The 11,565-nt window shown below is 52.2% G+C and overlaps 1 protein-coding gene across 1 annotated transcript; it reads right to left on the minus strand.

Moving 5' to 3' along the window:
- Nucleotides 1–235: 235 nt before the first annotated feature.
- On the minus strand, nucleotides 236–5,885 carry WNT10B (Wnt family member 10B). Its single transcript, XM_003793595.1, has 5 exons — nucleotides 5,505–5,885; nucleotides 4,548–4,661; nucleotides 4,171–4,433; nucleotides 2,031–2,404; nucleotides 236–1,426 (listed from the first exon to the last, which is right to left on the minus strand). Exons 2-5 carry the CDS (start codon nucleotides 4,619–4,621, stop codon nucleotides 968–970), a joined length of 1,170 nt encoding a protein of 389 aa, XP_003793643.1. The 5' UTR covers nucleotides 4,622–4,661; nucleotides 5,505–5,885; the 3' UTR covers nucleotides 236–967.
- Between the last annotated feature and the right edge of the window lie 5,680 nt (nucleotides 5,886–11,565).

Here is an 11,565-nt window from a genome sequence, read left to right on the forward strand (position 1 = left end):
AGTCAAGGCCCATAGTGAACAGGGCCTATATAACCCCTCCCACCTAGAGGTCCCTCTTGGTTTTTACAAACTGAAAGTTGCCAACTAAGTCACTGAAGACCATTTCAAGTCCTTTGTGAAATTAAGTAGGATATACATAAAGTCTTTCAGTGTATGAGGGTAGGAGAACCTGAAAAAGAAGCTATGGACTTGGATCCCAAGTGTGGATAGATATATCACCATCTGCATCCACTAGTCCAGTAACTTAATTTATTTTAGTTTCAAACAGGAACCAAGAACAAGTCTCAGTACAATAAATTATCTATTCCCATCCCTCCAGCTGAAGAGGAAAAAGAGGCCCTAAGAGTCTAGGGAAAACCCTTCCTTTAGAGGGTCTCCTTTAACATGTGAATGAAAGAAAACAACTTCCCTAACGGGCTAGACAGACAACTCTGAGGATTCAGAGGATAGTGCACCCCAGTACTCTGTCCTTCCCCCAAGAAAAACCTCTCTACCACTGCTTCCCATTACCCCACAAGAGGGAGTCCAAGCTGCAGCAGAGGAATTTGGGAACAGCAAATAGGAATGGGTGGTCTCTTTCTAGATACAGATCTATGGCTCCATACAACGCCTGGGGTTATTCCTCAAGGGAGAAGAATGGTCAGGCTATAGGGACTCCCTAGCTAAAAGGGGCATGGGATCAAATTAAAGGGGCCCTGGAGTTGTGAAGGGGGAGCAATACAGTGCATTTCATCTTAGTCCATTTAGGTGTTTAAGGAGCAGAAGAGGAGTTAGTTTTCCCCCAAGGCCCTCCAACTTTGGGGTGAAGGCTGCACATTCAGAGAGTCCACCTGACTCCCACCACCCCCAAAGCTGTTTCCAGGTAGATATTTTGAGCCTCCAGGCACCGAGATTGGCCCTGGATGGAAATCAGAGCAAAGGGCTGAAAAGGTATCCCTCCTACCCAGCCCCAAGGTGAGGCTTACTCTCACTTACACACATTCACCCACTCTGTGACCTTGCACTCATCACACAGCACATAGCAGCACCAGTGGAAACGGCAATGGCAGCGTTCAACTCGGGTCTGCCGGAGCACATTGTGCCCACGGCCACAGCACAGGCTGCCACAGCCATCCAACAGGTGGCTGGTCTTGTTGCAGGCCCGGCCCCTTGTGCCTGGGGAGCCCATGGTGGGGTCTCGCTCACAGAAGTCAGGAGACTTCTCAAAGTACACCAGCTCTCCTGAGAGACGACGGGGACGCAGGCGTGGTTGGAAGGCTCCAGAATTGCGGTTGTGGGTATCAATGAAGATGGCCCGGCCCAGCCGCTCCCTCAGTGCAGCCCCCACTGTCCGGAATTCTGGGGCTGCTCTCCAGCATGTCTTGAACTGGCAGCTGCCTGATGTGCCATGGCACTTGCATTTCCGCTTCAGGTTTTCAGTTACCACCTATAGCATCAGAGGGAGAAGAGGTAAAAGGGAGGGCAGCAAATGGACAGAGCACAGAGGCCCAGTAGAGGGAAGGGAACAGAGAATGCAGGGAGGGACAAATGGAGGCAAGAATAACATGGACCATCAGAAGATAAAGAGCATTATGAAGTTAGATAATAGCCTGACTCTCTCATTTTATGGTTGGAAAACTGAAGCCAGAGCTGTGTGATTTGTCCATCTTCAATCACTAGCTGGTAATAGAGCCAGGGCTCAACTCCAGCTGTCCTGACTCCCAAGTCCAGTGCTCTATCCAGAACTGGTAAAATGGGGAGTTGGCCCAGAGTGCACCTAAATACTGGGGAAGGCAGCTGCAATAATAGCTGCTAAATAATAAGCCAAGAACTAGCCACTATGCCTGATGCATTGTTTGCTAGCTCAATCTTAACTAAGTATAATTAGGCTCTCTTTACAGATGCACAACTGAGGTTGAGTGACTTGCTGAAAGTGAGAGGCAATCACCCACTGTACCTTGTCCTATTAGTCCTATTATTTTCCTGTCCCTCTCAAACTCTGGGCAGGCCTCACAAGCTAGGGAGACCCAGTACAAGATGTACACACATACCTGGCGCCCCACCCTGTTGTTGTGGATTCGCATTCGTGCCTGGATGTCCCGGGGAGCTTCCCTGGAATCCAAGAAATCCCGAGAGAACTTCTCTCCAAAGTCCATGTCATGGTTACAGCCACCCCATTCCCATGTGTCCTGGGGGCCAGGGCTGGGGCCTGACCCAGGGCCAGGGCTGGGCAGGGAGTGGGGGAAACTTTTGCCTCGGGACAGTGCCTGCAACTGCAGCAGTTTGGCCCTCAGCCGATCCTGTTCACCACTGCCCTTCCAGCCGCAGCTGCAGCTCACCAGCTTGCCCAGGCTGCAGGCCGTGGCTACCGCATGCATGACCCCAGCAGCCAACATGGAGAAGGAAAAAGCACTCTCACGGAAACCTGGAGATGAGAAGGGTGTGATGGTGGAGGTAAGGCTGGCAGGCATCAGAGAGTGGGAGGTAGAAGGAAATAAATAGATCCCCTCCAATTCCAGAAATTCCTAACTGAATCCTGACCCTGCCATTTACCAGGCTGAGTGATTTGAGAAAAAGTCAAGGGATGAAGAGGAGAACTGAAAGCAGAGTCTCATATGGGAGAATGCTTAGGAGACTTAAAAAAAAAAAAAAGCCCAGAGCCTCAGTTTCTTCTTCTATAAAGGGAGATGATGGGTCAAGATGATCTCTGAGGCCAATTCTCTTTCTGTAAGTCTGTGGTTTTCAGGTGTGGATGAAAGAGCTCACCCAAAGGGATAGACCTCTGGGGTTAAGAGATGACTAAGGGGAAGTCCCTGAGGTCTTTGAAGATGTATTCACTGAGTTCTACATCTGAAAGTCTTAAAAATTCCCCAGGCCTGCAGGGAGCTTGGGTGAGGTGGTAGCAAAGGGCTTTGGGGTTCTTTTTTTGTCTTCAGGATTATTTTAATCAGTGTTTACCTACTACCCCAACACCCCCAAAGCATGGAACTATAGAGCTGCCCTTTCCCTTCCCAGGTTCTAGTTTTATATTTGCCCTTCAAGACTGCCCTTTATGTTTATCCTAACATGCTATTACCCTATAAAACACTGGGAGGAGGAGAGAGGTGGGGGTGATTTTCCCTAAGCCACTCTTAAAAGGTTGGCTTCTTTGTTATGTTTTGGGGGTCACAGAGACTCAGGATGACAAGTCATCCCCAGGCTTACATAGACATGCTCACTATTTGGGCATCAAAGCCTTTCCCTACACCAGGCTATGTGGGGAAGGAGGGAGATCCTCACTTCATTTTAGGCAGGGGCTCTCTGGAGCCCTGAGAAGATGAGAAGCAGCACCTCCTTAGAGGCCATGCTGCTCCTACCCCAGGATCCAGGGCTCCTGGGACAGCCTCCTGATCCCCCAACCCCAGCCCTCCAGGGGTGAAGCTGTTTGCACATGTCTTGGGAATTTCCCTGCAGATGGCAGCTGCCTATTAACCCCATATTTCCCGAATCATTCCCCCCACCCCTCCACCCCCCGCTAAGCCCCCATGGATTTTCACTCCTCCAGAAGTGAACTCTAGCAGGGCATGGGGAACAGTGGCAGTGTCTTCCAGACCAGGCTGGCAGTGACCTGTTCTCTGTCCCTCCAGCCATTCCTCACCTGCTCAGGTGAGTGACACCTGGGGCCCTCACAGCACAGAGGAGGGGGCTGCTCCCCAGCTTCAAAGCCATCAGGGTCTTTGTTCCCAGCTTTGGCTCCTGGGAACCCCAGCAATTAGGGGAGCATGTTTAACCCTTAAACGGTTGGGGGCGTCACTCCACCCCCGCTGAGACTCTGGGGACACCAGCCTGGGCTTGTCCCGCAAATACGGAGAAGAGAGAAAAATAGGGGAGGGATAGGGGTCGTTTGAAGCTTCCTGGGTTGGGGGCATCTCTAGTTCACAGGTGCAACCTAGATCAAGCTGGGCGGGGTGAGGGGGCTAAGTTAGGGGAGCAGGGACCCAGCTGCCTTGCCCGCAGCACGCAGGTGTAAGTCAGGAGCTCAAGGGCCCAGACGGGTGGCCAGACCCAGCTCGGCGCGCCAGCAGTGGGGGAGATTCCCGGGAAGGCCCCTCCCGGAGCCGCAAACTCGTCCCTTCCCGCCTCCGCGCGCCTCGGCCTGCCCCGCGACCCCATTGCCTTAGCGGTGGCGCAGACCCGCCCAGCCCGGCTCACCACGCTTGAGGATGGCGCTGTGGTGCGGCAGGCGGCCGCCGCCCTCGAGCGCTGAGCAGTTCCAGCGCTGGTCGCGCAGCTGGTGCTGACACTCGTGGACCGCAATGTGCAGACCCTGAAGCGCAGACGCTGTCACGTCGGGGCTCCGCAGGCACAGGCCTAGTTGTCGCTTGCTGAGGCCAGATAGCGTCAAGCACACAGTGTTGGCCGTCAGGGGCGGTTCACCGGGCAATTTCAGACCCAGAATCTCATTGCAGAGAGCCCTGGAAACGGAAAAGGCATCTCGGAGTCTGCGATCCAAGCCTTGTACCCTCTCCAACTCCACCCACCCAGTGGGTGCTTCTCCGGTGGGCTGGTAAGCCAGGGGAACTGCTCACCGACTGCACAGTGCCAGGAACAGGAGACCCGCGAGGCCCGAGGGCGGAGGTGGCGGCCGGGGCTCCTCCAGCATGTCCAAGCCCGGAGGCTCCGGTGGTTAGATCGATCAGGACCTGCAGGATAGGGAGCTTTGATGAGGGTTCTGGAAAAGGGTAGCTCTCTGAGCAACAGAAGGATCCTCTACTGTGGACTTCTAACTCACTCGTGCCACCCCACTGACCCTTCTCATCCCTCCTCAAACAGAGCAGTAAGAATCAACTCTTGGTTCCCAGAGTCCCTAAGCCTTGAAAGTCTTGTAGAAAAGAGTCCAGCCTCCCAGCTCAGGACTCACGCCAGGGCCCCTGGAGCCCTGCCCAGTCAGACACAATGCCCGGCACACAGACACTTACAAACTCAGACACAGAATCACAAACACTTGCTCCAGTACCTCACCACTGGCTCCCTTGTCCAGGGCCCCACAAACTCTATTCCCCGCCCTCACAGGGCTGAGGAGGGCATAGAAAGGGGGTTCCCCACCACCTATAGGGGTGTCACCCCAGGTGGCCTCAACAGCAGGCAGGTTCCAGGGGAAAGGTCTAAGAATGAGCTCTCCCACCTCACACCGTCCCCTCCCTGAGCAGTAGAGAAAGAGAAGAGTCTCCAAGTGTGGAAAAGACAGGGAGGTGAACTTGGCTACCTCCTGAAAGGGACTTTGGCAAGTGGAGTTCCCCACTTTTCCTAACTACATGCTCCCCTCAGCACAACACCCATCTCATCCCTACTCCTTGGTCTCATGGTCATTGCCTTCCAAATCTGGGGGCACTCCTTATTCTCTGAGTCTTTATGTCTAGCAATATCTCTGGTTCTCTCTGCCTTTCTGTGCTCCTATGGTTGGATGTGTCTGTCTGACTACCGGGGGGCCTTGCTCGTCCCCATGTGTGCGTCCCTGCTCTCCCTGCTTTCCCAGGTCTGATTACCTCCAGTTGTCCAGGTGCGGGGGTCCGCGACCAGCACGCTTGCGTTGCCTAGGTTGGCTCGGACTGCTTAAAACCTGGGGAGACTGTGTCAGGTTCTGCCCCCTCGGCAGAGCCACATTCTTCCAGAGCCGGGCCACTCCTCTTCGCTGCTTCTCCAGCGTCGCTGCCGCCCCAGCCGCCGCCAGGAGGAAGGAGGGGAGGAAGGGAGGGAGTGAATGAGAGAGCTATCGAGAGGGTGAGCAAAGAACTGGGGGCTCTGGCTCTGCTTGGTGGCTCTGCAGGACTGATGGAACTGCAGCCCCACCCCGAGCCCCGGGCATCCCCACCCTACCCCGCACCCGCCTCCTTTACCAGGGGAACGCAGCCTCCCCCTCCTCCCAGCAAACACACACGCCCTCTTCCCCGACACCGGGTTAGTTTGGCCCCACTGAAGTGGGTGGTGGCTAGGGCTCCTCTCACCTGCTCTGGGGTTGCCAAGGCTTTGGGGAAGGTATAATGATCCAGACAAGGGAGCCAGGCCCAGGCCCAAGTAGCCAAAACTCTCATTTCTCCTTGCCTCAGTTTCCCCACCGAGAGCAGGGTGTGGAGGGCACCTTCGACAAGATGAAGATGGAGACGAATGGTCTTCAGGCTTCTCTGATGTGAGACAGTTGCATGTAAAGCCCACAGCTAGCACACACTCAGCGTGAACAGGAGAAGCGAGGGTCTGGGCGGTTTGGCTCCTGCCCTCTCCAAGTACTGGACTGCCCCTTGGGAGGGATCAGCTTTGGCCTCAGAGTTTGGCCCTAGCAGAAGCTCTGGTAGCTCCAGAGATCTTCAGCCTGCCTTGCAAGCATCCTTGCTCACGGAGGTTTCCTATCCTTCCCGAAATTCCTGGGTTTGCACTTCAGGTGGCTCGGATTTCTGCTCCAGGCTGCAGACTTGCTTCACATGGGCTGAGGAGAGCCTCAGGATCCCAAATTGAGCCCAGCCCAAGGGCAGCCAGGAAAGAACCTGGTCTTGGGGTGCACATATGAAGGCAAACCGCCTTAGGGAGCTCCAGCGGCAGCGAAGGGGTTAGGCGCCACTGTGCTCCTGCCTGACTCACCCTCGGCAGCTCTAACCACTGCGGGCTATTTTTGCCAGAGAGGGGCCCCAGGCTTCCTAGTCGCCCCCCGCCCCTGCCAGACCGCAGCCCAAGGCACGGCTGGCCCCGCGCACCCAGAGGCACGTTGACTCAGAGACTGCCCCCCAGTAAGTAGAGGCTCAGGGCTGATACCCACAGCCATAGTCACCTCTTCCTTGGCGGTGAAGTTCTGCTGAGCAGCCAGCCTAGTCTGTGCTGTTGCAGGTCCCACCCCATGCTACAGGGGTCACTGTTGGATAGGGGGCACAGCAATCTGAAGTGAGGAGATCAGCAACTTACATATGTTGGAATATTTACTGACCACAAGGCCTGAGCAGACTAAGAGTAAAGTGCCATGGTCCCTGACACTGGACAGCCTGGACCAGAGATGGTTATCTCTCTCTAATCACCTCTGGAGTAAAGGAGAGGGAGCCCTAGTGCTCCTGACCCTCCTTCCCATTTAGAGGACAAGAGCCAAACCATGTGTGGTTTTTGAGGTCATGAGACTCTGCAAGCCCTACCTCAGTAGTTTTCACCCTTACACTTGGATTCAGTGATCACTGCCCATGTTCTCGATGTCCTTGTCCTTTTTCCTGCCCATCAGCTTGGGACTCTAACCAGGTTCCTGGGAGGGGAAATAAGGTTTCCTAACCCTCTTTTCTCCATGGGGATGTCATGGACATTAGTATTTCTCCTTATGTCTCTGTTTCCCTCAAGTTTTGGATTAGTTTTTGCCTTCTGATTCTACTGGTGTCTGGCTCTAGCACACACCCTCAGGTACCAAGAAACGACTAGGGTCAGAATGACTACCAGGTTTCTTTTCACTTCTCAATGGTCCTAGAGCTCCCCAAGATGGACTGTTCCAAATCTAAGGACCCAAACTCCTACTCTTTCTCTCCACTGAAGCCCAACTCTGGGACAAGAGGCCACAGCCAGGCAGACTGGGTGGCCTGAGCTGGCCCGCAGTGCCCTCAGCCCGACCGGCTGGCCTGAGCACTGACCCGCAGGCGGCTAGAGGGCGGTGGGACAGGCGGGGCCTGGAGAGGGCTGTGGGTGCACACCCATTGCCTAATACCCCAAGCACGCGGCCAGCTCTACGAGAGGGAAGGGGCGGGAACCAGAGAGCCCTTGACGTGGGTTGGGGCCATGACAGGAGGGGGAAAGTGGGGGGCTGTCATCACTGCAAGGAGGGAGTGGGAACACGCTGGTCCCCTTTCTCTTCCTTGAGAAGAGTGGAGGGCTGTCCTTCCCATCATGGAGATGAGGGTGTATCCAGAGCAATGTGAGAAAGAACGCTGGGGCCCTGGAGGGCGGGGGTCAAAGAAAAGAGTAGGGTCCCCTGGAGATTGGGGGATCGAGCAACTGAGGCGGTGGCTAAAGCAGCCTCGGAAACCTCCTCCTATTCCTCCCCCCTCAATGTTTGCCTTGGCCCGGGGTCCCGGGTGACTCATCTGTTGCTGAGCCGCTGATAGGGGCGGCCAGGCCCGGGGAACCCAAATTATAGGCCCAGGAGGGATGGATGCACCCGTGGCGGTGAGCTCAGCGGCACTGCCCACCCTCTGCCTCACTCACAGTCCGCTGCAGCACCATAGGCCACCACCCGGAGGCACCAAAGAGTCTGCAGCTCAACTGTGCAGGACTCTCAGGAAGCCCCCCACCTTAAGCAGTCCATCCCAACAAATCTGTGGAATTGCCGTAGACAGAATTGTGTCCCCTTCTTTACTTGGGACTAATGGATAGGCTGTGTTTTCCTAGCCCCACGAGGCAGTGCTGCCTGGCGGTGCTTCAAAGGAAGGTGGGCTCTTCTGCCCACAAACTCTCAGCCCTGGTCCCTTTCTTCCTCTGCAGATGGCAAAGCCCCTTTCCCCTCCATTTTTCCCCTATCCCTATTCTGGAGGAATGGTTTGCTATTGATTTTCTATTTCAAATCTTTAAAGTAATCCATGGTCAAAAGTGACTCAGAGAAAAATAAAACAAGGCAAAGGAGATTGGTAGTGAAGTTCTATTTTATAAAAGGGGTTGGAAAAGTAGGTGCAGGAGATATGAGGAAGGGCATTCCAGAAGCAGGAAAGCAGGTGCACAGATCCTTAAAAAGGAGCATGCTTGGTATGTTCAAAGGATGCTCAAGGAGGTCCATGTGACTAGAGGGGAGGAATCCACAAGGGAGAGAGTGGTAAGCAGTGAAGTTGGAAGACTAGGAGGAAACAGGGTCAGATCATATAAGGCCTTGTAGGCCACAGTAAAGATGTTGGCTTTTACTATGAGTAAGATGGGGAATCACTGGAAAGGATGCCTCTGGGGGCTGTGTGGAGAACAGTAGGGGAGGGGCAGGGTGGAAGAAGGGGGAGCTGTTAGGAAAGTATGCAGCAATGCAGCCCAGAGAATGATGGCCCTCCACCAGTGTGGTGGCAGTAGAATAGTGAGAATGGATTAGATTCTGCATATAATTTGAAGATTGAAAGACAGGATTTGCTGAATGATTCGACAAGAAGTGCAAGAAAACAGATGAGTCAAGGATGACTTCAAGATTTTTGTTTTGAGCAATTGAAAGGATGAAGTTGCCATTTCTTGAGATGGAAACAATTGAAGAAAGAACAGATTGGGGGAGGGGAGGAATCAAGAGTTCAGCTTTGGGTGGGGCATGGTGGCTCATGCTGTAATCTAGCACACTGGGAGAGGAGTCCAGAGGACTCCTTGAGCTCAAGAGTTCAAGACCAGCCTGATCAAGAGCCAGACCATCTCTACTAAAAATAGAAAAATTAGCTGGGCATAGTGGCCTGCCTGTAGTCCCAGCTCAGGACCCTGAGGCAGGAGCATCACTTGAGCCCAGGAAGCTTAAGGTTTTAGTGAACTATAATGACTCCACTGGAGTCTAGTTGGGTAACTCTTTCTCAAAAAAAAAAAAAATCAATTTGGACACGTAAAATTTCAGATGTTTATTCAAGCATTAGGTGTGTAAGTCTAGAGTTCAGGGCCAGAGATTGGGTCTGGCTGACCCAGGTAAGCTTCCAGTGAGGGAGGAACGGTTTTCTAGAAATAAAATGGGAATGTATTTCAAGAAGGAAAAAGTGTTCAACTGTGTCTGTTTTCCCAAAAAGGTTGATTAGGATGAGAACTGAAAATTGACTCTTATATAGGGCAACAAAAAGATGCATGGATGATTTTGATAAGGAAGTGTATTGAGTTCAAAGCATGATTGCCGTTGAAAGAGAAAAAGAAAAGAAATCAGTGCTAGTAAGTAAAGCAACACTTTTGAGCGTTATAATAAAAGAGAGCAGAGGAATGGGGTAATATTGGACAGTAATGTTTTTCAAATGAAGTTTTGGGGGTTTTCAGGTGGGAGATATTTCAGCATTTTTGCATACTAATGGGCATGTTCCAGTAGAGAGATAAATTGATGATGCAAGAAAGAAAGAGGGGACAATTGATAAAGTGATGATTTGAAATTTGAGCCAGGTCATACATGGTGAGATCCAGACATAGTGTGATCCAGACCTACAGCCCTTTTCCTCTTCCCCACCTATTCTTGATGGGTGGAACAAAGGATACTGCCTCCTTTCCTCTCTTCCTACCTATACTTGATACCAGTGGCTACAGACAGGGCTTCCCTGTCTTCTACCTTCATGAAATTGTCTCAATCCACCAGGCCAAAGGATGTGACCCAAGTCCCAGTGGGGATAAATACCTAAGGGACAAAGAACAGACTACCCATGGTACATTGTCCATTTATTTACTTGAGCCATCTATGCTGGGTGCTCTCTGCTCAGGTGCTACTGGTTTTCAATTTGTATACCTTGTCAGTCAAGGATGAATCCAGGATCAGATATACTGGGCTGGGCAAAGAGAAGGATATTACCCTCAAGAATAACCTCCATTGGCTCGGTGCCTATAGCTCAGCAGCTAGGGTGCCAGCCACATACACCAAAGTTGGTGGGTTCAAACCTAGCCTGGGCCTACCAAACAACAATGACAACTACAACCAAAAAATAGCCAGGTGTTGTGGTGGGCACCTGTAGTCCCAGCTACTTGGGAGGCTGAGGCAAGAGAATCTCTTAAGCCCGAGTTTGAGGTTGCTGTGAGCTGTGATGCTACAGCACTCCACCAAGGGCAACATAATGAGACTCTGACTCAAAAAAAAGAATAAACTCCATCAGGTTAATATACATTTCACTTTACAAGTGCCAAGGTCAGGAGTTTAAGGCCAGCCTGAGCAAATCAAGACCCTCTCTCTACTAAAAATAGAAAAATTAGCCAGGCATCATGGTGGAAGCCTATAGTTCTAGCTACTCTAGAGGCTGAGGCAGGAAGATTGCTTGAGCCCAGGAGTTTGAGGTTGCTGTAAATTAGGCTGAGGCCATAATACTCTAGTCCAGGTGACAGAGTCTTGCTGTCTCAAAAATAATAAAATAAAATACAAGTGTCCCAAGAATATTAATTAAATGTACCAGGCATTCTCTCCTTGGAGTGATTTTCCTGCTTCAGAAGGGAGGCCTGGTCATTTTGGGAAATTGAGACTCTTTAGGACTAGGCCTGGGGAAATTTCTCAGTCAGAAAGTATTCTAAAAAACAGAAGAGGAGAAGAAAAAAAAAAAAGGACCCAAAGGGAAGCAAGAAGGTCTTAAAAATTATTTTTACCTAACTGTCAGTTTTGAGATGGGCCCTTAGCCTGCTATTGTGGCACACTGGCAAACACGTGGTAAGATGGGGAAAGTAGGCTCGGCACCTGTGGCTCAAGTGGCTAAGGCGCTAGCCACATACACTTAAGGTGGCAGGTTCAAATCCAGCCTGGGCCCGCCAAACAACAATGACGGCTGCAACCAAAAAATAGCCAGGTGTTGTGGCGGGCGCCTGTGGTCCCAGTTACTTGGGAGGCAGAGGCAGGAGACTCGCTTGAGCCCAGGAGTTGGAGGTTGCTATGAGCTGTGATGCCACAGCAGTCTACCCAGGGGGACAGCT

Source organism: Otolemur garnettii, unplaced genomic scaffold (assembly GCF_000181295.1).
Source record: "Otolemur garnettii isolate 467f Iridium unplaced genomic scaffold, OtoGar3 scaffold00070, whole genome shotgun sequence".
Lineage (NCBI taxonomy): Eukaryota > Metazoa > Chordata > Mammalia > Primates > Galagidae > Otolemur > Otolemur garnettii.